The sequence below is a fragment of the Pelodiscus sinensis genome, chromosome 27 (assembly GCF_049634645.1).
Source record: "Pelodiscus sinensis isolate JC-2024 chromosome 27, ASM4963464v1, whole genome shotgun sequence".
In the NCBI taxonomy this organism is placed as follows: domain Eukaryota; kingdom Metazoa; phylum Chordata; order Testudines; family Trionychidae; genus Pelodiscus; species Pelodiscus sinensis.
In genome coordinates, this window is record NC_134737.1 from 15,682,874 (window position 1) to 15,710,137 (window position 27,264).

At 53.5% G+C, this 27,264-nt stretch overlaps 1 protein-coding gene across 2 annotated transcripts in view; it reads right to left on the reverse strand.

Moving 5' to 3' along the window:
* Positions 1-27,264, reverse strand: part of CPNE5 (copine 5) — a 173,078-nt gene that overhangs the window by 44,545 nt on the left and 101,269 nt on the right. For both annotated transcript variants that reach the window (XM_075910080.1, XM_075910081.1), the window contains exons 11-14: positions 14,307-14,348; positions 13,823-13,898; positions 10,787-10,840; positions 9,288-9,349 (exon numbers count right to left, since the gene is read on the reverse strand). In XM_075910080.1, the coding sequence (XP_075766195.1) occupies positions 9,288-9,349; positions 10,787-10,840; positions 13,823-13,898; positions 14,307-14,348 (234 nt within the window). The remainder of the gene's footprint in view (positions 1-9,287; positions 9,350-10,786; positions 10,841-13,822; positions 13,899-14,306; positions 14,349-27,264) is intronic.

Sequence of the window (27,264 nt, forward strand, 5' to 3'; positions counted from 1 at the left end):
CTGATCTCAGTGCTCCAAACAACTCCCCTCCCTGAAATGAAGTCGTGACCTGCTGTGACCATGCAGCTCCGGTGGGCTGCAATTTCATGAGGCTGTGGAGTCTCTTTCTCTGTCTAATCACTCTGCTCTGCATTCTTTCTTATCCTTATTTTCAATGGTCAGAGACTGGCCGGTGCTCCAAAGCCAGCGTCCCAGGGGACACACTGCACTGCACACTCACATCTAAACACCACTGCACCGCACTGACATACCTCAAAAGAGCAGGGGGGCAACTGTCTGCTGGAGAAACTGTTAGGGGGTCAGCCAAAGTGCAACGTGAGTTGATGGGGCTTGCTCTCTGTTGCTCAGCCAGGGAACTTTACACCCCAGTTTGGTTCAGCTCTGCCCACACTAGACTAGCTAACACTCCGCTGAATCCTACCTCCCATGAGTCACAGGAACTGAAGGCAACAAAACCTCAGTGGGCACCAGGTCTGGCCAATATCCCCCACTTAACACCCTGCATCACAATGCAGCCAACAAAGTGATCACAACAGTACAGTGAACGTCACGTGCCAGGGGTCAGGGACACACGGGATGCTCCTGCCACTAGCTGGGAAGGGAAATTCTATCTGCACATTCTCCATCCAGCTGATAATCTCGACTCGCTGGGGCAGGCAGAATGGGGGAGAGCCTTGCCGGAACATTGTCACATGGTTCCCTGCTTTGGGCGCCAGGTTCACTATGTCAAGACTGACCGTGCCTGGGGCACCCAGGGCAGCCCACTGTGTGTCTGGGATGCTACTTTTGTGCTGGGTCCCTGGAGGCCTCACCAAGCTGCTGACTTAGAGGCAGAGGTAGAGACCTGGGAGTCCCTCTGAAGCTGACACTGGCATACTTCCAGGGCTGGGCTAATGCCCATAGGCACTGGTACCCACTGGTGTCTGCCGGAAGGTGCAGACCATGTGGTCAGGTGGCTGCATGGCTCATCCCACTCAATATAGAATCACAGAATCCCAGGGCTGGCAGAGCCCTCCGGAGGCATCGAGTCCAGCCCCTGCCCGAGGCAGGACCAGCCCCGACTCAGCCATCCCAGCCAGGGCGGTGCCGAGCTGAGATTTAAACACCTCTAGCCACAACCCATTCTTGACATCACAGACCAAGAACCCCTTTGCCCTGCGCAGTGTCCTCAACAGCTGGTAATGGACAGTGACCTCTTTTCAAGGCGCTTGTTCCGGAGCACGGGGCAATGCAGGCCTCAGTTTACCTGAAGATTTTCTCACCACTACCCGGCTGCTGATCCACTCTGTGCTGGTTTCAATGGGTGCAATGATACAGCTGCTTTGCATTACTAACAACTCAGCATTTCCATAGTCTCCTGGCTTACATATGGGGGATCTATTCCTAACTCTCCTGGAAAACCATCTTCCTAGTCTGTTGGAATGCTGGGCAGGACCCCCTGTGCCTGTCCTTCCCACGTGTGGACACCCTGGTGCTGAACCGTGCCATGGCTTGCACTGCTTGCTGCCTGCAGGTCTGTGAGCCAGTTTCTATAAATGCCAGGAGACACCATCTTTTGTGGGTTTCTTACTGACAGCCTGCTTTTGCTCTCTGCCCTCAGAAAGGCTTCACAGTACATCACCAGCCTAAGTCTAATATTAACGCCCATCAGTGTTGCTGGGATTATACAGCAGCTGGCTCCACAGTGCACCTGGATTTGAACTGGTTGTTGATTTAACAGCATGGCTGTGAATATGGCAGTTTAATGGCTAACAGCTGTCTTCTTCAGCACACATACTGAGTGTCTTTGGCTCTGCTCGAGTCACACCACAGACATCCTGCAGCTCATTGGAGGTCCCTGTCTCCTCCGTCACTGCATGCAATCCTGCATTTCTTTCCCTGTGGTAGCGGCTGCAAGGGGACGTAAAGTGGTTTGTTTCCCAGACCCTTTGATTTGCACAGATCAGTCAGCTGGTCTCTGTCCAGCATCCTAGGATCCTTTGGCTTGTGCAGTGCACTTGTTCTGCAGTAGTGGCTGTCACTGTTTGATCCATGCTCTGGACTGTCCGGCTGTCCTTGCTATTTGGAGGCATTTTTCCTGTGTTAGATCTGTTTCTCTCAACAGTCTTTCCTGCAAGCTGGATCTGTGTCCCACAAATGATCCTGTTCTGACCAGGGGGTCTTTAATGTCCCCAAAGTCACAAATTTAGCATGGATACCAGAGTTCTCAGCTTTCAGATACAAGCATCTATTCCCTCTTCTGCTTCTTGGTTTCGGGAATACACACGGTCTCTATCCGCAGTCTCATTCTGTCTGGGATCACAATACTCATCAAGCTCCAATATCAGCAGTTGCAGGTTTGGGGGCACTATTCCTGGCCACAGTATCTCCTCAACATTTTCCACCAGCGAAAGAGTAAAAAAATGTTACCTTCATTTCCACCCCTTCATTCCTCATGATCAGTTTTGGCTTCCATGCTTCTGTGCTTGGGCATTTTGTGTCTGGAAATCCAGCATCCCTGCTGCTCTGAACCCCTTCTTGATGCCTATTTGCTTTGTTTCCTGGTGCTGCTTTGTTTGCCTGTTAACCACACTCTTCAGAGCTATGGATCTCACTAGACGGATGTCGCCACCACGTTTCATTTACCACCACGCTCGTGAGGGGCTGCCCAACTGGCTCGACTGAAAGAATTCTTTATAGAGGTGCTGTAACTGCAACAAGCATTCCAGCCATGTGCACACAGACTGACTTCCTGGTACCTCATCCTCCTGCAGCCTGTGCGCCTTCTTCCCACTTTCATACACATGGCTCCAATACCAGCTAAAGAAATAGCCCAGAAATCCAAAGTATCCTTGCACCATAGAGAGCTAAGCTGGAAGCCGTGGTGAATGGGCAAATTTAGCGTGGTATTTTCTGTGTTCTGACACAACCTCTGCTCCTATGTTTCCCTGGAGCTATTCTGATACCTAGGGTAGTGCAAGGGCGGGCTGTAACCGGGAGTAAGGGGACGAGTACATTTCCTAATCAGAGCTGGCTGCAGGATTACTTCCCGAGGAAGAAGCTTGGGACATTTCAGGCTGTGATCATTTCATGTCTCTGGAATGGTTTTGACAAGCTAGATGAAAAGTATTGACCAAATTCCAGGCAAGATCCTCAGCTGGTGCAGTGAAGTAAGTGGAGCTACGCTGATGTGCACAGCCTGACAATCCAGCCTTCTGGCCTCAGACACGCTGGTGACAGAGAAGAATCTGGTTCAAGATAGCATGACACTGTGGGGAGAAGCACCCCACATTGAATGCATAGAGATGGAGGAGAAATTCTATGTGATTGCAGCAGGAGATGGGTCTATGAATCTTTCTGGAGTGGACTGGGGCAAGAGGGAGTGAGGAGAAGCTGGGGGATTGGGCAGAGGCAACACGGACTGGTAACAGATTTCCACAGCTCAAGGACAGAACATGTTGGTTCTTTTGCAGAAGCTGCCAGGCTGTCCCGGAACTCCAGGAAACGTGGCTCTCCATTCTTGGTAGGCCGTCTTGATGCCAACTTGGAGCCAAGGGAACGTGTCTGGCTCTGCAGAGAAGTGTTGGGATTTAATTCTGTGTTGGCTTTGTGGGAGGAAGAGGTCGTCGGCTCTTCACAGTGCCTTCCTAGCTTCGTCTGCTCGGAAACTCCAGAGCCCCGAGGAGGAGTCGGGACCCTCAGCCCGGGCTCATCTTGCCAGTCCCTGGAGAGCACAGCAATGTCTGAGAGCTCCCCCCCCTGCACACTTCTCTACATAGAGCCTCTCAGAGTCTGACTGGCATGAGTGATGGAAAGGGGAACTCTTCCATTTACTGCATGGACTTACCCACAGTGCCATGACCCCCTTCACCACCGAGTGTACACACATGAACCCCCATTCCCTCCCACAGCCTGCCCCACACCCCCATTCCCTACACAGCCTGCCCCACACCCCCATTCCCTACACAGCCTGCCCCACACCCCCATTTCCTACACAGCCTGCCCCACACTCCCATTCCCTCACACCACAGGACCTATACCTCCTTCTGACACACCTCTACCTTCCCACAGCTCAGACTAACCCCCATTCCTTCCCATAACTTGGCCTATACCCCCTTCTTACACTGTACTTCCTTGCACAGCTTGTCCTAACCCTCTCCTTTCACACACCACGGCTACGTCTACACTGGCATGAATTTCCGAAAATGCTTTTAACAGAAAAGTTTTCCGTTAAAAGCATTTTCGGAAAAGCGCGTCTAGTGTTCTTGCAGAAATTCAAGTGGCCAGTGTAGACAGCTGGCAAGTTTTTCCGGAAAAGCTGCTGATTTTCCAGAAAAACTGGCCAGTCTAGACACAGCCCACTTCTCTCCCCCCCCCCAAAGCTATTCCAGAGAAATGCTTTCTACTGGATGGACTGCAGCAGTTTGCACAGGGCAGCCCCACCAGCCCCCTCTCCCCAGGATCTCTGTGAGTGTAATGTGATCAGCCACCTCATCAGAACAACTCTGGGCCCCTCTAGTCAGAGCAGAGCCCACACAGACCGGTGTCGAGAATGGGAAACCAATCCAGTGATCTCCCCGGTTGCAGGGATGATGGCTAACGGGACCAAAGAGTGCCACTCTTGGGGGCAGAAGATGTTCATGGCTGTGGCAGATGTCACCCATGTCTGTCCGATATCACCCCACCGAGCCATGTAGGGATCTCCTTGTCCTGCGCTGAGAATCCCAGGGAGGGGGGAGGTGCAGAGGAGAAAGGAAACCCACTTCACACAAGACCCTCTTCAGCACAGTCTCCGCACCCTCGGCAGCGGAGAGGGGCTGTGACTTGCCCAAGCTCATAGGGACAGGTACAAGCGCCTCTCTCACCAACAGTCACTGGTCCCTATCACCGCACCCACCTTCCCTCTCTTACGCGGGGGCTGACAGCTACCGCTGCTCTGAATACGAGGCCCTGCAATGAGCCAGCAGCACAGACCTACCCCCCTCTCGAGCTGGATCCCAAGAGTCCTGGCTGTCACACCACAGTCTCTATACCCCCACTGTGCCCAAAAGTGGGGTCTCAGCAGTGCTAGCAACACACTGCTACACGGCTGAGCAGGGAGCTGGGGGGAGAGGGCTGCTTCCGGATATTTCCCTAACTGGCTAACAACAGGTTGTGTGTGCCCGTCACTGTAGTGAGGTGCTCACGTCCTCTCGAGCCACTCTCCACAGCGTGCGTGTGACATCTGTTAACGCAGACACACACAGAAGCTTAGCAGAAGATGGCCCTGCTACTTACAGTCTCATGAAGGAACAGAGCCCAGTTAGTGTTAAAGGGCGCAGCTCTGGGGACTTCACTGAGGCTCTGCTGATTTACACCACGAGGGGAGGGGTCGGCCCAAACAGTCACTGTTAATTAACTATTCCTGATATTTTGCAGAAACATTTCCTCTTTTAATCTCATCCCGCCGCTCTGTGACCCCCTCTTCCTCCGGGGGCCCAATTCCCTTTTATGGCACTGTAACCCAGGCTGTTGTGTCGAAATGAAGTTTGTGCTATTCCCCCATTGGCTGCCGGGAGTTCACGCTTTTAATTTGTCCCTCAGCAATTAATCCCTCCTGCTCCCTCGTCACTAAACTCCTCCCGCTCCCAGCCCCCACTTACTAGCATGTTTCTCACAGGTGTTAACAGGGACACGCTCCAGCATGGGGTTGTGGTGCCGCTGCAGGGAGGAACTGACACCTTTACTCTTCGGTGGTGAATCTGAGGCGTTCGACAGAGCTTAGCCCTCATGCTGGCTCTCGGCAGGGGAGTGACCCAAACCAGTACCCGTATCTGAACTTAGGGGCTGGATCCAAATCCTGAGGGTAGAGTCTGCCAGCCAGAATCCCCTCCCAGAATTCTCTAGGCCAGCGGTTCTCCAACTTTTTGGCCTGGGGACCACCTGGCTCACTGTAAACCATTCTGCGGACCACCAGTTGCTAACGGAAACTCACTGTGAATTACCTAATTACCCCTGAGCCATTTTGCTAGTGCTGCAGCGAGGGAGAACAGTTTCATGTCAATTATTACACAGATTAAGCGCTTTAGCCTTCTCGTGTTAGTTTATCAAACTTCATTTGAAATCAAGTAAAATTCCCAACACAAATGGTTTCAATGGGCTCTGTATTCATGGCAGGGAAGGGACCCTTTTTTGAGTCTGGGCCACTGACATACAGAAAAATCAGTCGGGGACCATACAAGTGAGAAGCAAAAAACCCCCCAAGCCCCCCAACCCTCACTGATGCGGCCCCCAACTGAGACACCTTAGTCCCCCACAGAGGAAGGGGCAGGGGCAGGGGCAGGGAGGACTGAGGTTCGGGGCTTCCCATAGGCCAGATTTACTTTTCTGGGGTTCTGGAGTTGGTGGATTTTGTGGACCCCTTTAGTCTCTGGGGTGGGACAAAAATGAGAGGTTCAGCATGCGGGGCGGGGCTGCCAGCGAGTGGGAGAGGGATGGGGGTGCAGGGAGGGGCGAGCTCTGGGTGGGAGGCAGAGTGGGGTGTCTGGCCAGGAGGGAGGGTGTAGGAGCAAGCTGGGAGTGCGGGGTCTCGGCGGGGGGGGGGGGGGGGGGGTGCGAGTGAGGGGGACTGGGACACGGGGGTTTGGGTATGGGGGGGACTGACTTGGCCTCGCCCTCCCCCGCTGCTCCCATTGCCTCCCGACAGCACAGCACTGCGCTGCAATTTCGGGGGGAGCCCCCTCCTGCCCCACGCTGCCGCTCCAGCCTTGCGGGCGTAGAAGAGGCGAGTGGGAAGAGACCCAGGCGGCCTGCTGGCCCCACTCCCTGCTCCAAGCAGAACCCTTGGGCGCTGGAGCATGAGAGCGGGTCGGGCCCAGCCCAGGGTGCAGGGTGGGGGTGCGCTGTGGTCCCGAGTACCCCGGCTGGGGAAAGCCCAGGGCCTGCGGCTCCACCGGCCCGGGCCAGTCCGCAAGCGCAGCGGTCAGTCCCCTCCCCCCTGCTGCATCTCCGAGGCCCCCCCCTTGCATCTCTGCAAGCTCCCCGGCCCCGGACAAGCCTGCTGTGCTGGGACCGGCTCCTACCAAACGCACCAGATTTTGCACATAACCCGGCGCACCCCCGACCACCGTCCCTCGCTGCCTTTTTGCAAGGAGGAGGCTCCCCCAGGTGCAGACCCCCCAGCCTGCACGTGCAAAGGAATCTGAAAGGCAGAGCAAAGGGAGCGTCACTTTCCAGCCCCCTGCTGAGCAAGGTTTGCAAGCCCGGCGGCTGCTTGCCCGAGAGGCCAATGGGCAGTGAGATCGTGCCCCGAGCTCGCTGGCTGCCCCGAGCACACGCAGCGCTCCTGTCCCCGGCTTTTGCCCCTGCATGGCCCAGCCAGCGCTGTAGCCCCCGCCCCGTGCCCTGTCCCTTGCTGAGCTGGTGGGAAGGATCTGAGCTGAGCCCTGCATTGCCAGAGCAGTTCAGGGAAATTCCCAACCCCCAGCCTCCCCTTGCCCATGCGGCTAGGAACACCCCCTACTGGGCTCCCCTTGCAGCCTCTTCCTGAGTGAGCCCCTCCTCCCCCACCGCTCTAGGAGAGGGGAAATCCGCCCCCCCCCCCGCTTCAAGTGCCCTCCGAGGGATGCAGGAGCCGGCTTCCCATTGTGTGTGTGGGGAGGGGGGCTCTAGGCCATTGGGTGGCAAGTCCATGCTGATCGCTCTGCAACTTCCACTGCCTCCCGAACTTTCAAGGTATCACAGACATCACTGGAGCCAACTGACTCAAGGAAAACAATCTGCTGCTGCCGGCTTATTATCACAACTGGCCCCTCCAACAGCGGCTCTCCTAGTGCGGACGGGATTCCTAAGGTGAACAGCTCCTCAGGGGGATCCCTAGCTAGGCAGGGTGTGCCAGGCAGGCCAGAATTGCCAGGGGTTGCCCAGGTTGCAGGCAAAACATGTTTTTGCTCCAAACAGGCATTAGTCTTCCACGGATGTATTTAGGGTTTGACTATGAAAAGCTTGTTCGCTGCCCCATGCACTGATCACAGCACACTGCTGTATTCCATGCACAGGAAACGTGGGCCCTGTGTTTCATGGCCTTGGAAATGTTGGCGCTCACCTTGTGAACCCGGGCACAGAAACTGTCTGTTACCTGCTATTGAAACCCAACCTGCTATTGAACCCATCACAGGAACATGGCAATTCACTCTGGTTAGTGGCCATGGGTGGCGGGTAGCAGAGGCAGGGGAAGGCTACACCTTCCAGCTCTCCTGTGCCTGGCTTCCCAATAATCCTGCACTTCGAGGGCAAAGGGGGTGCTAGCCACTGCAAGGGCAAGGGCCAGCAGTCACAATGAGAGGGGCTGGGCTCCCTGGGTGCAGAAGGGGCGTGGCCTCAGACGGAAGGGGTGGGCTGTGGGCTAGCCTCCCCAGCCTAACAGTTCACCCACGGCCCCTGCCTTGTGCAAGGAGCTGTCCCGTGGACTTGGCAGCTGAGCAAAGGAGATAAAACAGCCACAGGAACATTTTCCATCTCTCACTTTGCTCGGACAGGGTCAGAGATCTAAACTAAGGTCAAGATCCCCAGTGGTTCCCTCTGGGTCCGCCTGAAAGACACTTTGAATGGACAGGCCATTCCCACAGCTCTGTCACTCTCAGGATTTAGATGCGAACTCATTCGTATGGTGATGTTTGCTGGCTTTAACCAGTCGATAACTTTCTTGTTTCTTTTTCCTAGCTAATAGCCCTTTAGAGAGCTTATTACAGAATTGGCTACAGGCATTGTCTCTGGTATGAGAGCTAGGGAGCCAAGTGAGCTGGTGTAAGACTGGTCTCTTGGGTCTGGAAGCAACCTCTGAACGTTGTGTGATTTTTGGAGTAAGTTTATCTAAGTACAGTTTGTCTGGATGAGAAGACGTCTGTCTGATGCCAGGGTAATACTGGTATGGTAATCACTGGCTTGGTAGAACATACCACCAGTTTGGGGTGTCTGCCCTGTTTTCTGACAGTCTACCCTGGTCTCGGTCTGAGCCACTCCAGACAGAGCGACAGTGGTTCAGTTTTCTAGCGGAGTGGGGGCCTGAGAGGATAGAAAGCAGCAGGGGCTAGATCTATTTTTCCGCTGTGAAGTTCAGGCAGTCTTGGTTAGCTGGAAGGGCCCTGAATTGACTTTGGACATTGCAAGGGGATTTCTCTGTAGCAAAACCACCATCATCACAAGCCAACACAGTATTACTGGGTGGTTCACTTGCCCTGAAACAGGCAGTGGTCCTGTCCCCATCTGGAGCCAGCTTGTTCAGCACCAGAAGCCTATTTGTTTAGGAAGGGAACCCGCACCCCACTTACCCTCCTTTAATGTAGTCCAGGAAGGTGTACTCTGACTCCACAGTGAAGGAGAGCAGTGTCACCTTGGAAGCAAGAGACAGGGCAATGCATTACACTGAGCCCAAGGCAGCAGGGATCGCTGGGGCTGTGCTAAGTGCTGAAGAAGGGTGCTAGTGTGATGCCTTGGAGTCTCGTGATTGCTCGTTAGCCCAAGGAATGAGCCAGCTTCCCCTCGCTGCTCTCTGGCAAGGTGGGTTGTGCTGGGTTGGTTGTACATTTTCTGTCAAAACTATTTTTTAGTGGAAAGTTGGTTTTTTGGTGAAAATATCCGAATTCCCTGAAAAAATTTGTCTTCCTTGGCAACCCCCGCCCCTCGGAGATGGAAGTATTCTGAGTTTGAAGTGGTGCTGTAGCACTTCATGAAAGTTCAGTTCAGTCACTTCATGCTCCAGTCTTCTCAGCTGGACTACATCTCCCATGATGCACTATGGCCAGAAGCGCCCTAGTAGGATGACCAGACAGGAAGTGTGAAAAATCAGGACAAGGGGTGGAGGATCATAGGTGCTTATATAAGATAAAGCCCTAAATATCAGCACCATCCCTATTAATTCGGGACATCTGGTCATTCTGCTTCCAAGTAACACTTCCTTTCCCTAAGGCTGTGTCCAGACTCAGGGGTTTTTTCGAAAAAAGTAGCCTTTTTTCGAAAAAACTTCACCTGCGTCTAGACTGCAGCCGCGTTCTTTCGAAATTAAATCGAAAGAACACGGCTTTTCTTTCGACGGTGGTAAACCTAATTCCACGAGGAAGAACGCCTTCTTTCGAAAGTGCTCTTTCGAAAGAAGGCGTTCTTGAAAGCAAACAGGCTTTTTAGAAAGAGAGCATCCAGACTCACTGGGTGCTTTCTTTCGAAAAAGCGGCTTGCTTTTTCGAAATTCCGCATGCGGTCTAGACGCTCTCTTTCGAAAGAGGCTTGCAGTCTAGACATAGCCTAAGAGTGCAGACTGTGGTGCATCATGGGAGATGTATTCCAACCAGGAAGCCTGGCCCATAGAAGAGGATGGAGGCATGAGGTGCCCAAAACTCTAACTAGGCAGTTTTCAGCCAAAATCTTTTGCAATTTCAATGTCTGGTTGTCACCACCGATCCTCCCCAACACCCCGTTTTGAACCTTGTATGCCTGAAGGGCCCATTCGTGGGTTGGTGGCTCAGCGGGAATCACAATTGGCTCATCTAAGATCTGCCTGCACTCAGGCCTCCTCGGCATATACAATCAGAACAGGAACCTGTTCACAAGAAGCTGCTTGGTGACTGAGTGGTTCCACGTTTCTGGTGACGTGGCAGGAAATTCTGACCTTCCACATCAACGCATAACATGGGGGAACAAAGTTGTTGGAGGAAAGAATGCCTCTGATTAGTTGGTTCTGTGTGGCAGCCTGCCGTTGGGCAATTTGCCATCCATGGACACTCATCTGCCTTTCTGAACATCTTAAGTTCCAAAGAAAAAGAACATCACTTACTGTTCCCGAGTTAAGGTATTTCTTTTTCTTCATTTTCTTTTTGGGATTCACCACCTGACGGACGGAGGAAATGGAAGAGGCTGAATATTCTGGGGTATGACGTGAAGCCTGCTTATGCGAGTGGTTCCCAAACTTTTTGGCATCACGCTCCCTTTTTGATTTTTCTGATATCAGGGTAAGTCTCCAAAGTATTTTTATTTTTAGTCTGAGCTATACCCCACCCCTTTCAAAAAATACCCTCTCTCCAGCGAAGTAAAAACAACCCCTCTCGTCTCCAATCTTTATACAGCAGGGATAAGGTGGGGGCAGAAAAGCCTAAAGCAAAAAATTCAACTCTACGCAAAGACCTTTTCTGTCCCAAAGCCTGGTCCTTACACAGCAGCACTAAGCAAAGGCTGCTTGAGAGAGTTTGGTGCCGGCCTGCCAGTCACAATGGCATGAATTGGTGTAGCCTCCACTGAGCTCAGCTGAGCGTTGCTGTTCTACAGCAGCTGAGGATCAAGCCCTGGGGGAGCAGTCCCTCCCCCTCCCCCAAGGTTCAGCTCAAGCATTGGCACCACTTAAACTCCTCCCAGCAGGGTTTATGGGGGCTGTAAATGGTGCACAGGCCCCATGCTGGCTCCGCAGAGAGGAATTCCACTCTCTAAGAGCGCACATGGCCCCTCTATCACAGGGGCTGAGCTCCTCACAGCCTTACCTCTGTTTACTTGTGAGGTAGGGCAGGACTGTCAAACCCATTTTACAGGTGGGGAACTAAGGCCCAGAAGGATGTGACTTGCCCAGCATCCCACACAGATTCCATAGAGGGGAAAGGGCTGTGAAGCCGGTCTCCAGCTAGCAACCTCCCCACTGGGCCAGCCTTCTTCAGGGCCAGACTGGCACTGTCCCTACTGCTAGACCCAGAGGCCAAGTGCTTGTGATTTGGGGTCCCTCCATTTTTGAGCACCCGACTTGGAAACACCTTCCAGGGGCCTGACTTTCAGCAGCTGGTGGTGGGCACTTTGACACCAGGTCCCTTTAAGACATCTCAAGCTGGGCACCCAAAACCACTGGCCACTTTGAAAGGGCTTGGCCAGAAAGTCCATCCCTCAAATGTCCAAATTCGGCAGGACACAAATGCCCGTGCTACTTTCTACAGCCCGGCTGCTCCATAAGGGCCCAGGTCCTTCCATGCCTGGGGTGAGGGAAGTGCCCAGATCTCCAGGTTTTACTGCTCATCTGGCCCTCTCCTGCAAGTCCTGGTCTCCTCCTAGCCCTGCAGCTCTCAGTGGTGGCCAGGAACGTGGCCTCTCCAGCCGCACATTTATGGTTTTGCTCTTGTCTCCAGAAGGAGCTAATCTGAAATCACTTTCCCCTGCCCTGCAGGACGATCCGTTTTGATACGGTCATGGGACTGTGTCTGGAACAAAAGACGTTGATGCTTTAAACAAATTATACACCCGTCTCCCCCTCCTTCCCTCACTCTTGCTCCCTGCGCTTGCTTGGGGGAGCCGTGGAAGCCTGCAAAGGGACACGCTGGGACACCGGGAACACGTCAGAGCCAGGGCGGCCATTCTGAAAGCTGCCCTAGAAACGTCACATCAGATGATATGAAAAGGGAGCTGCCACAGGAGCGCACAAAGCGCTTTGGGAGAGGGAAGGAAACCCAGCCTCCGAATGCAGGGGCTTCAAAGCTATGGGGGCGCTGCTCAGGTTTGCTCCCTGTGGCACCCGGGCTCTGCCATCTGCACGGGAGTTTGAAGGATGGAGGCCCTCAACCAATGAGCGATGCTGACTCCCAGCGTGGAGACTTGCTATTATCTGCCCTGAGCTCTGCGGCTCCACTTACACCCGGGCACGGCGCGGCCCTGGCCCAGCTGACATGAAATAGTCTCAGGTCCCCCGTCCCGCCTGCCAGCGTGGCTCCGTGAACACTGGCCAGGCCCCACACAGGTTGCAGCACTGCTAACCCCAAGTGCACCGGGGAACACCGCTCTGTTCTGGCCATGTGACATCGCTTGTGCTGCCAGGCTGTGACTGGCCAGTCCTCAGCTAGCTCCGAGTGGCATTTCTGGGCTCCAGCCCCTGGAGGGTGTAAATCAGCACAGTCCCATTGACTTCACTCTATGCCAGCTGAGCATCTGTCCCACAATGTCTGGTCTCCACACCCCTCTCCTTTCCCACTGCACTCCTGCACGCTCCGACTGCCCCCACCTTCGGGAAGGGTTGAGCAGATGTCACAGCCAAGAAGCCATGACTAACATAAACATGAGGGCAGCCCAGAGTAACTTACAGGGCTTGTATCCATGGTAAAATCCCCGTACAGCACCGACGCATTGGTATTATTTATTACTGGCGGGGCATGTCTAATAATTACATTTTATACAGTAATTTCCATGCTCAGGGAGCCTTGAATCATCTCGATTTCTGAGCAGTTTCCTGCCAATGCCCTGAGTCCTGAGCACCTACCTCCCTCTGTTCCAGCATTGACCCACCCCTACCTTCTGCTCTGCCAATGCCTTTACACCCAGTTCTGCTGGTTAACCTCAGTCCACCACTATTCCCATCCCCAGGTCCCTACACAACTTTGACGCCCTTCCCCACTCCCTGGCAGCCTCTGCTGCTACACTGGTCTTGGCCATGCCCTAGGCAGGGACTGTTTGGTACTGCAATTAGTATTTGTAATGATCGTATTGCCGACAACCCCAGTGCGCTAGGTGCTGTACAAACAGAGAGCACAAAGACTGCCCTTTCCCTCTAGCCAAATGTTCTCAAGCGAGGGGAGGCCACCCGACTCATTTCCCTTGTGATGTAAGCATGCAGGGAATCCAGGCCTTCCGAGGCGAGCAGCCAGCGCGTGACAGCACACCGATTGGCACTGGAGATCTGCCAGGTTGCATCAGCTGAAGATCTAGCTCAGGAGTCACTCCCGATTTACACTGCCTTTCAACGCTGGTGCGCACATGACTAATGGAAGGGACGTGGCCCAGAACTGCAGAGGCCTGGCTGCCCAGAGCTTGGCTTGCCCTCTAGATGGGTGCCCCCTCTGTCACTCACCTCGTAGATGTTGAATTGGCTTTGCCCACGGGCCAGCTCCCGGTAGCTGGTTGTGAACTCCCCAATGAAGTCGTGGCTGTGCATGGAAAGAGAAGCTCTCTGAGAAATGTTCTGGAGATGGACTGTCACCTTTGGGGCGTACACAGGTGTCAAGGGACAAGGACCACCTTCCCATACTGCTAAGTGGGGGCAGGGTCCTGGCCAGATGGGGAGGTCCTGGGGGAAACCGCCATTGTCCTGTTCCCTCAAGATCCTTCCCCCTCCTCGCTGTCTTTTTCTCACTCTCCCCGCTTTTCCTGTTGTGGCAAGGGGTCACTGACAAAGCATCTCTGCAAAAAGAACGAGTAATGGCTGCAGCACCGTGGTCCTGGTCCTCCCCCAAGTGGAGTCACTGCCAAACCTTCACTGGCCTCAGCACATAGCCTGCTCCGGCAGAGCTGAGGTTTGCACTGGAGGCTGCACGGATCGAGTGAGTTCCCCTTACCTGCCATCCCGGTCCCAGTCGTACACCTCCACCTTGATGGTCCTGCAAGACACAGAGCTGCAGTTACTGCTAGAGCCAGGGTGGGACAATTTCACTAAAGGGTAAATGCCGTAATCCCTCTGCCCCACACGCGGCACCTGGGCTAGCATCATCTTCTCTGGCTCTTCCCCCAGGCTGCTCAGGAGTCTACGCTTGTGCAGCCTGGAACAACCTGGTCTTCTCCACCGCCTGCTGGGTCTCCCTAAACACATTCCACGTACCCGGTCTACGGCCTGCCGGTTCTTTATCCCGCCGCTGGTCTGTGCTATGTGTTGCTCCCCATCAGCCTTTTCCTCACGGATGCCTCCCAAGCCCTCTCTATAGGGCTGTGTCTAGACTACATGCCTCTGTCGGCAGAGGCATGTAGATTAGACACATAGGCAAAGTCAAATGAAGCCGCGATTTAAATGATCGCGGCTTCATTTACATTTACATGGCTGCCGCGCTGAGCCAACAAACAGCTGATCAGCTGTTTGTCGGCTCGCCGCTAGTCTGGACGTTCCCCCTGTCGACATCAAAGCCCTTTGTCGGCAGCCCCGTTATTCCTCGTGAAGCGGGATTTCCTGGGTACCTCCTGGGCCTGCACCTAGTGTGTCTCCGCACTGCACAGCCAGGCCAGCCGATGGGGCCAGACATTGGTTTGAAGCCAATGGCTGTGCCCAGTGGGCGGGGAAAGGGTTAATACTCCAAGTGTGCTCTCCATCAGGGAAACAAAGTGAGGGGGTGGATTGCGTGTGTTGTCTCCATCTGTGACTGGCTTGGCCTTGGTGTCTAGGTTTCCGTGGCAACTCAAGCTAAAAATACACCTCCAAAAATATGGTGGTGGGGGGAAGACCCACGCAACAGTCAAAACAAACTAATTAAAGCCCCAGCGCAGGAGTCGGGAGGATAATTAAAAATCATTTTAATAATTTGTTTGGACGTGCTTGGAAGCAGGCGAACGAGTTAAGTGTGTGGAGACCAGCCCAGCAGGGCCCCAGAGGGGCTAGGATTGTTCCCAGAGCCATTGCTGTCCTGGCCAGGCCTTCCCCAGGGGCGGGGGTGCTGGCCGGTGAGCAGCGGAGTGACCTGCAAGCTCCAGGCAGAGCGGCCCTGGGCCAGGGGTAGTGGAGATCCCAGAACCAGTACTTCAGAGAGCCGCAGCGGACAGGTGTGGAGTAACGGGCCCATGGCTAGTGATCGCTTTGGGCCCTGACGCAGCTGGGCTTTGCAACCATCAGTTCCCTGCTTAGCGGGAATGGAGTCTAGCTGCTGCTGACTATGGATGCACAGGATGCAGACCGAGGGAAAGGAGTGGTGAGAACAGTGACAGCCTGGCCAGCCTCGGAGGGAGGGGGGGGCTCACTGTGTGCTTAGCAAACATTCAGCCACAGCTAGGTAAATATTAGCACCCTCTCTTTACAGGGGAAACTGAGGCACAGAGCGGTGCTGTGATTTCCTGAAAGCTACCCAGCAAATCAGTGACAGATCCTGGAATGGAAGCAGGGGCCCTGACGTCCAATCCTTCCTGCTCTGCCCATTGGATTCGCTGATGAATGAGCCATCGTCTCCATTAGAGATGGTCCCAGGTTCAAAAGTCCCAAGAGCTGGGTCTCCTGCCATTAATTCTCACATTCTTACCAGGACAACATTGTAAATCTATTGGGCTGCAGTCCTTGGCTGGCCCCGCCTTCACAGCCGTCCCTGGGTCCCCCTCACCCCGCAGGAGACAGGGCACAGCTGCTGCCCCATTGCCCCAGGCTTGACTCACAGAGGGATGTAAGGGTATGTCTACACTACCCCGCTAGTTCGAACTAGCGGGGGTAATGCAGTCATCCGCAGTTGCAAATGAAGCCCAGGATTTGAATTTCCCGGGCTTCATTTGCATGAAACCGGCCGGCGCCATTTTTAAATGCCGGCTAGTTCGAACCCCGTGCCACGCGGCTACACCTACATCTGTGGAACAGCTTTAGTAGGAGAGACTGGGCCAGGCCCCTCCAGGATGCCCCAGACCTGGTGATCAGGGACTCTCTGGAGCTGTGGGAGACCCTTTGTGGCCTGAGCCAGGAGCTGCGCTCAGAGCAAGAGGTGTCACTTTGGACCCTCCTGGGCTGAGCTGAAAGCATTAGCACGCTCCCAGAGTCTCCAAACACCACGCACAGAGCCCACTGCCCTTCCACTGCTAAACTCCCCTCTGGGCTTGGGCATGAAGCCATCTGCCAAGATCAGTGACGCCAAAGCGGCCTTGACATTGGGTTTAACGACATGCATGGACATCAGCCCCAAAGGTTTGCTGTCTCTAGTGCTGGCCGTAACAGCAGTACCATGCCCCAAGCCGCTGTCAGCACTGCGGATCCAGCAAGGGCCTCTCGCCTCTACAGTAGCACCTAGACCTAGACACTGGACAAGTCGGTCTATCAGCCTTTGTGACTGGCTGGAAGCCGAAGGTGGGAGAGGATGATGAACAGGGAATTTCTCGGGGGGAGCTGCATCAGAGATTGGCTGAGATGAAGGCAAGGGCCAGATTTACAAAGGATGGAAGCGTATCCCAAGGAGAAAGCAGCTCAGCTCTCTGCACTGTCAGGTGTCCAAATTCCTTTGTACATCAGGCCCTAAATGGCTTCTTCTATCTCTCTGAGGCAGCAGGCTCTTTATCCACCCAGCTTTAAGGGAGATCCTTAAAGGTCCTAGTGTGTGGGCTGAGCTGCCCTTTGGAGGAGCAGCTGAGGTAAGGGACAAGGCTTGGGCCTGGCTTTGAGCTATTTCCCTGGTAGTCGGGGCAAAAGTTGGTACTGTTTCTCACAGGTACTGTCCTATCACACTCCAGGCCCCACGGCTCTTTCAATAGCTCCCTGCTGGCTTTCGCTGCAGCTCTGCCAGTTCTTGCCAGAGCTGCGCACCAGGCGCACCCCCTTCCTGTCACCTGTTTGCAATTCCCTCTGTGGACAGAAACAAGAAGAGGGCATGAGCAATGCAGAGGGATGTGTCCCTGGTGACCTCTGGAGAAAAACATCCAGGGTCCCAAAGCAAAGGAAGTGAATGATTCCCACCCAACTCGGCGAGTGAGCAGGACGGCTACCGATAGAGGAAGAGACAGATGGAAGACTACGCTGGGTACAAAACAAGGAGACACATGTCCCTCCCACACATACACCCCTTCGTGGCATTATTTACTTATGCATTAATTATAGGGCATTGGATTGTGTGGAGGAAAGATGAAAAAAATCCTCTTCCAACAACACACGATGTCTAAATCTCCAGCATCACTCTGGAGTTCCTGCACGGTGCATGTATCATGCTGAAACATGTATGTGTCACTCTGAGCATCTATCATCATATGACACACCATATCTATGTCCCATCTGTCATGTATATGTTGTGCCATATGCATATGTCACACTTATCATGTAGGTCGTGACTCTTATGTAGATGATGGATTTTCCATATCAGAGTATCATAAGGCATGTTATGCCATGTATATGTTGTCTCTATCACAACATCATATTATATGACAAATCATATTCTGTAGTCTCAGGCGTATGACACATTGATCACTTCTATGCTGCATTGCTCATATGATCATCTTGTATGACCCAGCATGGGATACATGGCATACATGTCTAACTACAGCTCTACTGCAGCTGATGGCAATACCTTCCTTGCTCTATTGTTCTCTTGCTATAGATCCACAACACCTTAACAAGCCATTTCCTAACGAGCTAAAGTGCTGTGGGCTGTAATTGGTTGGACAGAGCCTTCCCTAACAGACTGGCTTCAAGAGGCTCTTAAACCAGCTGGAGCCCATTCCACAGGCTGTTAAGAATGAGACCTGCCCTCAGCCTTAGCTCCATGGAGCTGGGAGGTTCCTTCGTCTTCACTTTCCCACCACAGTTCAGCTCCTAAAGCCATCAGCCACACTCCTAAGTTAATTAATCAGCATCGCCCCACCTGGAACTCTGGCAGAGTGCGTGACAGGTGTGTCTGGCGGATGGCTGAGATGCTGGGGATCTGTGTGTGTGTCTTGGGGTGTGGGAGCAGAACATGACAGCCAGTGGGTCCTTAGCCCTGGGGGTGGGTGGGAGCAGCGTTGGTCAGCTGCTGTGTCCATGTGTCCACCAGTCCGGAGCAACAGATCCAGGCACATCACATCCTTAATAGTCATCGCTTTTAATACAGCAGCTACTTTCTTACAGCCATTGCCTGCAAATATTTTTCACAAGTGGGAGAAGGAGGGGGACAGATTCCAAGGAGAGGCAGAGTGATAGCACAGCATGAAGAATAATAGAAACAGCTCCCCCAGTAATGAAACTGGGGTGCAAGCTGAGGATTCATGCACTGCTTTTCACACAGTTAGCCTGGTGAGATCATAGAAGATTAGGGTTGGAAGAAACCTCAGGAGGTCAGCTAGTCCAAACCCTGTGAAAAGCAGGACCAACCCCAACTATAAATCATCCCAGCCAGGGCTTTGTCAAGCCAGACCTTGAAAACCTCTACGGATGGAGATTCCACCCCCTCCCTAGGGAACCCAGCCCAGCACTCCACCAGCCTCCCAGGGAAACAGGTTTCTCGATAGCCAATCTAGACCTCCCCCATTGCTCCTCATTCTGTCAACTGCTGCCATTGAGAACATTAATCCTCTTTGGAACCATCTTTCAGGTAGTTGAAGGCTGCTCTCAAATCCCCCCTCACTCTTCTCTTCTGCCAACTAAACAAACCCAAATCCCTCAGTCTCGCCTCGTAAGTCATGTGCTCCAGCCCCGAATCATTTTGGTTGCCCTCCGCTGGACTCTCTCTGATGTGTGCACAACTTTTTTGTAGCGGGGGGCCCAAAACTGGACACAATAATCCAGACGTGGTCTCACCAGAGCTGAACACGGGGAATAATGATTTCCCTCAATCTGCTGGAAATGCTCCTATTAATACAGTCCAATAATCTTCTTGGCTACAAGGGCACACAGTTAACTTATATCCAGCTTCTCATCCACTGTAACCCTCAGACCCCTTTCTGCTCAACTTCTGCCTAGCCAGTCAGCCCCCGGCCTGAAGCAATGCTTGAGATTCTTCCATCCTGCACTTATCCTTGTTGAACCTCAAAGGAATTTTTTTGGCTGAATTCTCCAATTTGTTTAGGTCGGTCTGCACCCTAACCCTGTCTTCCCTGGGGCATTCTGCTTGTACCAGCTGCCAACGAGATATTGAAACATTGATCACTACCCATTGAACCCGACTATCTAGTCAGTTTTCTATTCACCTTATAGTCCATTCATCCAAGCCATACTTCCTTAACTTGTTGGCAAGAATATTATGGGAAACCATATCAAAAGCTTTGCTGTAGTCAGGCTGTGTCTACACTGGCCACTTATTCCGGAAAATCAGCCGCTTTTCCGGAATAACTTGCCAGCTGTCTACACTGGCCCCTTGAATTTCTGGAAAAGCACTGACGATCTACTGTAAGAAATCAGCCGCTTTTCCGGAAATACTATGCTGCTCCCGTTCGGGCAAAAGTCCTTTTTCTGGAAAACTATTCCAGAAAAGGGCCAGTGTAGACAGCACAGAAGTGTTTTCCGCAAAAAAAACCCTGATCGCGAAAATGACGATCGGGGCTTTTTTGCGGAAAAGCGCATCTACATTGGCACGGACGCTTTTCCGGAAAAGTGCTTTTCCGGAAAAGCATCCTGCCAATGTAGACGCGCTTTTTCCGGAAATACTTATAATGGAAAACTGTTCCGTTTTAAGCATTTCCGGAAAATCATGCCAGTGTAGATGTAGCCTCAAGGTCTATCATGTCCACACTTTTTCCATATCCACGGAGTCAGTTGTGTCACCCTAGAAGGCAATCAGGCTGGTCACACATGCCTGGCTCTTGGTGAATCCGTGTTGACTGTTCCTGATCACACTCCAAGTTTTTCAAAATGGATTCCTTCAGGCCCTGCTCCGTGATGTTTCCAGGGACTGAGGAGGGGCTGATTGGTCTTTAGTTCTCCAGATTCTTCTTCCTCCGGGTTTTAAAGATAGGTGCCACATTTGCCTTTCTGGGATTTCCTGCTGACCACCACAAAGATACTGGCCAATGGCTCTGCAGTCACATCAGCCTGCTCTCTCCGCACCCTCAGATGCCTTAGATCCGGTCCCATACACTTATGGACAAAATAATCAACTGGTTTGAAGGGTTTTGCACCCTCCTAGTCACAGCTTGAGCTACCCTCTAAGTACCAGGAGTGAGCACAAGCCTGCCCCGTGAGCACATGGCTCCATGCACCTCTGTAAAGGGGACCTTTTGCCTTTGTCTGAGCAGCCAGGGAGTGGGACTGGGTGGTCCCTGGGTCCCACCCCGCATGGCAAACCCTGCATTCCTGCAAGAGGAACAGGATGCACATTGGCAGGGTGAACGGGGTAGCCCCTAAACGCTGGCTGGAGAAGCTTTTTCTCAGCACAGCTTTGTGCAGTGGAGACTGGTCTGCCGAGGAGCGCCCACCACTGCTGTGCACCCGGGACTGAACACTAGGGTACTGTAGCAGTAACGTATTAGGCACCGAGCCCCAGCTGCCATAAATTAGCATCACTCCACTGGAATCAATGGGCCAGATCCTTCACTGCTCTAAATCAGCCATAGCTCCTTGGAAGCCACTGGCCAGATCCCAACTGGTATAAATCAGCCACAGTGTCACTGGAGCCAATGGGCCAGATCCTCAGCAGGTGCCGATCTGCCCAGCACTGTAGGCCTCAATGGGCCAGAGCCTCCTGTTTTGTGAAGCGTCTCATTTGCAATCAGGCCTGCAAGGCTGCCAAGGGGAGCAGTGATACATGCCAGGCTGGCATGGCTCTCTGGCTGCAGAGATAAGGGATAACGATCCCTCCTTCTCCAACAGCCGGCAAGTGCTTTGCAAAAGAAGCCAGTGTAATCTCCCTGCCCCTATCCCACCTCTTCCCCCAAAGCCCCACTCCTGCCCCACCTCTTCCACAGGAAGGTCCCCCCTCTTCAGCCTGTGTGGGTGAGCATGGCCGGGTGACAGCCCTATGCTGAATGTGTGTGTGTCAGGAAAAGACTGATCTCTATTTCTTGATCCCAGTAATATGGCATGGGTCAGGCATAGAAAAATCATAACTCCAGAGGTTACGGTGACATCTTCTCGCATTGACCCCTTGACAATCCAAACCCAGTAGTACACAATAGCCAGACAGCTACTGAATCAACTGGCAATCAACTGAGAGTGAGGAAATCCACTGCTGGGGCTGTCGTGATCCAAGCGGCCAAGGCCACCGACTCCTTCCTGCTGCAGAGGGCGGTGGTTCTGGAAACATAGAGGACATGGTGCAGAGCTTTGCCACGCTGGGGTTCCCCAGCTGCGGGGGGGTGACAGACAAACACATATCCCTGGCTGCTATGCGATCCCTTGCATCCACCATGGACAATAGCCGTTTCTCCTGGCTTATCATCGTCCAGGCCCTGTGCGCTGTCAATGCACATCTCCTCCAGGGCCGTGTTCTTCCACTCCCCTAGTCACTCCCCATCCATGTGGGTGGATTGCATCTGCTCCTTGAACATTTAGTTCCTTGTCCGGTTTGGTCTGTGGATTGGCGCCCAACAGACAGCTGGAGGAGCAAGGGGAGTGCGCAGCAAGCTCCCTGCTCTTCCTACTGTAACAAAAAGTGAAGGGCAGACTTGTCTGGAGATACACTGCAGAGCATAAAATCCGATCTGCTAACGTCCAGTGAAGGCCTCTCTCCAGACCATGGAGATGTGTTCTGTGCAAGGCCACACTCAGGCTTTGAAGTGGCGACTATGCAGTAGGTAGACAGCAGAGTTCTTAGGGGGACAGCTGGACTCTGTGTGTTGGCAGGCATGGTAAGGGACATGCAGGTGGGGGGGATCCAGGGTCTGGTTGTGTCGGCTGGGCAGGCTGGTGGCGCCTGTGGTTGCCCTCTGTGTCTGGCACAAGTGCTACTTTCCCATCCTGCAGGAGCCTGTGGGCACAAGGGAATGAGGGAAGGGGGTGGGGAGACAGCGGGGAAGCCATGTCTCACTGGGGATGGGCAAGTGGAGGTAAGAAGCAGAGGCAGCAGCTAATAGTTTCCCCTCCTTCATCCAGGCTGCCATGCGAGATATCAATCTCTGAATCACACAGTGATGGGGAGCTGATGCAGCCAGAAACCTGGGCCTTACGCTGCAACGCTTTGTGCCACAATGACAGCAGACCACTTACTGCTGGGGTGGGGTGGGAAGGCGGCTACCATGCCAGACGGACTCCCCAGAGACCTTGTGAGTTCCTCTATGAGGGCTTCATGGAGATGTGCAGGGAGGGTTCCCGTTTCATCTCCAGATACGTTAACAAGCAGTTCCAGGCCCCACGTGTGTGGGCACAGAGACCACCACAGCTCACCAGCTCACACCCATTTTCCTTAACCCACTTGTACCAAGATAAAAAGTGTGAACTCACCCGAAGTGCCCTCCCCAGGACCAATGCCCAACTGTAGTGAGATGTCCTGGGAAGAGGGGTTCTTGGCTCTTGGCAAAATTAGTTCCTGGTTGCCTGCTGAGTATTCTCCCCCTCCTCTGCTTCCCCCTGGCTGTGCCAGAGCATCTTGGGAGGAATCCACAGTCTGGCTTGGGATGGTGGTTGGGTCCCTTCCAGGCTCGCATGCAGCTGGATGTAGAAGCAGCATGTTTCAGACCATCCTTTGCCTTTTGGTAGGACTGCCTCAGCTCCTGTATTTTAACATGGACGGCACTGCTGGGCGCCCCTTGCGTGTCCTTTCTCTAACATTGGCCACAGTCGGCAGACCGGACTCTGGGCTGGATGGACCGTGATCTGACCCAGTCTGGCCGTTCTTATGCCCTTGGCAATCCTGGCACAATTGTCCGCATTTCTTTTGCTGGCGCATAGCTCCGCAAGAACAGATTCTCTCTGCACACCAATGAGGTCCAGGATCTCCTGCATGCTCCATGCTGGTACATGTCTGCGAAGCTGGGTACTGGAACTCATGGAGCTCAGGGAACTTGAATTCATGGCCAGGTGCCTCCCTGCTTTGAGGCATGCTCACCACTGCCCACACAGGAAATGAAATTCAAATTTTCCCAAGGCTTTTCCTGTTCACTGGGAGAGCAGCAGAGTTGCAAGTCCTGGCCAGAGCGCTCACAGTGTGGCACCGTGGGATGCCTTCCGGCGGCCAAGTATGTTGACTTTCCTAACTCAAGGTCTATACTCCTGCAAAATTGAGTTTAGCATTTCTTCTCATAAAAGCAAAAGTACCAAAATCAACTGTAATCGCCTTAATGTCAACAGAACAGGCTTGGTACTGTGGACTCATTATTTAGAAAATCAACCTAATGCAGCTAAATTCAACCTAAACTCCTCGTGCAGACCTGGCTTAATTTAAGTTCTTCTGTTCTGGGCCAGATGGTCATATGGCCATGGTCGCGGCTCAGCGAAGATGGGTCTGCAGCTACATGCCAGCCAGCTGCTGTTTGGTATCTAGCTTGAGATGCTTGCTAGACAAGGAAGGTTTTGCCTTTCTGCCAGTTTCAAAGTCTGAACTGAAGCCTAGGAACCCTGCACCGGTTTTTATATCCAGCCCTTTGTCAATTATCCTGGCTTTTTCACTGGCCTCATGGTGCCTGGAAAGGGCAGCTGCGGAGTACTAGGCTGGGGTGTCAAACAGACATGCCCAAAGGAACTGCTCCCCAAGGGGGTTACTAGCTTGCCTGGAATCCCACGTGTGAGAAAGGGGGATTTACAATGTGAAAAATGTGGAGGAGCCTGACAACAAGAGGTTCTCTTTCCTGTTTGGTTCAGATCCTGTGTGCCGTGCCAGAGGGAACGTGGCTCTCCTGCATAAGGATGCTAAGGACCAGTCGATTCCCCCCTCTTGCTGCTTCTATCAGACAGAGGCAGAAAAGGGGGTGGGGCAGGGAAGAGAGGGTACTTCAAAGGGGCAGCACTGCACTGCTGATCCTGGGCTCTGTGTGGCACTGCCCCTTTGAAACGCCACCGCAGCATTTCAAAGCGGCAGTGCCACGTGGAGCCCAGGGGACTCCCTAGCTGACCCCAGGCTCTCTGTGGTATTTCCGCAGAACCTGGAGTCAGCTGGAGAGTCCTCAGCTGATCCTGGGCTCCAGGGGTATTTCAAAGCGCACAGAGCCCGGGGTCAGCTGGGGAGTCCATAGCTAACCCTGGAATCTGCGCAGCATTTCCACAGAACCCGGGATCAGCTGGAGACTCGCCAGCTGACCCTGGACTCCAGCACGGCATTTCAAAGTGGTAGCGCAGCAGAGAGCCCAGGGTCAGTGGGTGACTCTGAGGACCCTACTGACCTCAGGCTCCATGAGGGCACTTCTGCTTTGAAATGCACAAGAGCCCCCAGGAGTTTCATTTCAAAGGGGAAGCACCCTCGTGGAGCCCGGAGTCAGTGGGACTTCCCGCCGGCCCCGGGCTGCACACAGAGTTCCGCATTCCTCCTTTGAAATGTACAAGAGCTCCAGCAGGGAACTCCAGCGGGGCTCTTGTACATTTCAACGGCAGAACGCGTAAGAGCCTATCGACCAGTGGAAATTCCATCGACTGCTCGACTAGTAAATTCGTCGTTAGGTAACATCCTTCCTCCTGCCTGCTCTTGGAGAATGTGTCCACTATGTTCTGCAAAGTCAAGCTCACCCCTCACAATGACTTCGCTTGGGCCTGCCCACAGAATTTGGTCTCTAATTGGTATGCAGGTGGCCATTCACTCCCGTAACAGCCTCAGGCAGGGCTGTGATTTACTGGCCAGTGGGCTCATCTGGCAGGCAAGTGGCATCAGAAAACGTGCCCTCCCCAGTGACAGTCTCCCCAGATCACAGGGGCATTCGGAGGGCCTTTGGCTTGTCGTTTGCAGGCTGCTCTGGCTGGGACACTTTGGGGCTCTCTGGGCTCTGCTACATGGAGCAGCAACAGGATTTCAGTTGCTCTGATTTCTGGGAAGCCCCCCAGTGGCCCCGACCCTGTCCCCAGCAGCAGCACTGAGGGGAAAGCCTACCAGCCCCCGACCCTCTCCTGGAAGAAGCTGCAGAATGCAGGGGAAAGCTCAGCACCTGGACCCCCCACTGTGGCCCTGAGACTGGAGCTCTCACTCCCTGCTGTAGCCCTGGGGTCATGGTGTGGAGACAGAGTTTCTTTTGCTTTGGGGTCACAGTGGGGGTGGCAGAAAGGGAAAAAGGGACTCTGGGTAATGTCCTCTCTCATTTTTCCTACCCCGGGGCAGATGAATTTTCTTATGTGCACCAGTGTGAAGGGGATTTGTGACAGAGAGGATGTGAAGCATGGAGGGGATGTGTGGCACGGAGGGGACACATGATATGGAGGGGACATACAACACAGAGGGGACATACAACACGGAGGGGGCATGCAGCACGGAGGGGGCATGCAGCACGGAGGGGATGTGCGACATGGAGGGGACGTGTGGCACGGAGGGGACACATGATATGGAGGGGACATACAACACAGAGGGGACATACAACACAGAGGGGACATACAACACGGAGGGGGCATGCAGCACGGAGGGGATGTGCGACATGGAGGGGACGTGTGAAAGGGAGGGAGCATCCAACACAGAGGGGAAGTGTGACACGGAGTGGACATGCAACACAGAAGGGACGTGTGACACAGAGGGGGATGTGTGACATGGAAGAGACATGCGACACGGGATGTGCAACATAGAGGGGACATGAGACATGGAGTGGATGTGTAACACGGAAGGGATGTGTGACACGGAGGGGAAGTAAAACACAGAAGGGACATATGACATGGAGGGGACGTGCGACACAGAGGGGATGTGCGACACAGAAAGGATGTGCGACACGGAGGGGACGTGCGACAGAAGGGATGTTCGATACAGAAGGGACGTGTGACACGGAGGGGACGTGCAACACAGAAGGGATGTGCGACACGGAGGGGACCTGTGACATGGAAGGGATGTGCGACACGGAAGGGACGTGCGACACGGAAGGGACGTGCGTGTGCGACACATCACCTCCTACAGCAGTCAAGGGATAGCTGCAGGCCTCTGAAAATCAGATTCCAGGTGTCTCACCCAGACACCCAGAGTTGCAGATGTTTCTTTCCCTCAGTTTCTGGCCCAGGCTGGGAAAGCTGATGATCCAACCAGCTGATCAAATTCAGTGATGAATCCTGGTCACATGCTACCAGACGCATGCTGCACCTATGCTAAGGAGAAGTGGATGCTTTTGAAAAATAGGTCTGAGGTTCACTGTGGCTCAGTTTACCCATCCTTTACAACGAACGCAACAAAATGTGCTGTGGAAAGGAGGAAATGAGACTTCATTCATGTTTCAAAAGCGCTCTGAGGTGTGCAAACAAATGGAAACAGAGAGGCTGTGCCACAGAAGAATGTGTCCTGTGAGTCCCATCCCTGACTCTTTTTTTGCTGCTCTCACTAATCATAGAATCGTAGAGCTGGAAGAGACCTCAGAAGGTCATCAAGTCCAGCCCCCTGCTCTAGGCAGGACCAATTCCAACTAAATCAACCCGGCCAGGGCTTTGTCAAGCCGAGACTTAAACACCTCCAGGGATGGAGATTCCACTACTTCCATAGGGAACCCATTCCAGTGCTTCACCACCCTCCTAGTGAAATAGTTTTTCCTAATATCCAACCTAATATCCAACCTCTCCCACCACAACTTGAGACCATTGCTCCTTGTTCTGCCATCTGTCACCACTGAGAACAGCCTCTCTCCAGTCTCTTTGGAACCTCCCTTCAGGAAGTTGAAGGCTGCTCTCAAATCCCCCCTCACTCTTCGCTTCTGCAGACTAAACAGATCCAAATCCCTCAGCCTCTAGTCACAGGTCATATGCTCCAGCCCCCTCATCATTTTGGTCGCCCTCCGCTGGACCCTCTCCAATGCGTCCACATCCTTTTTGTAGTGGGAGGACCCAGAACTGGACACAAT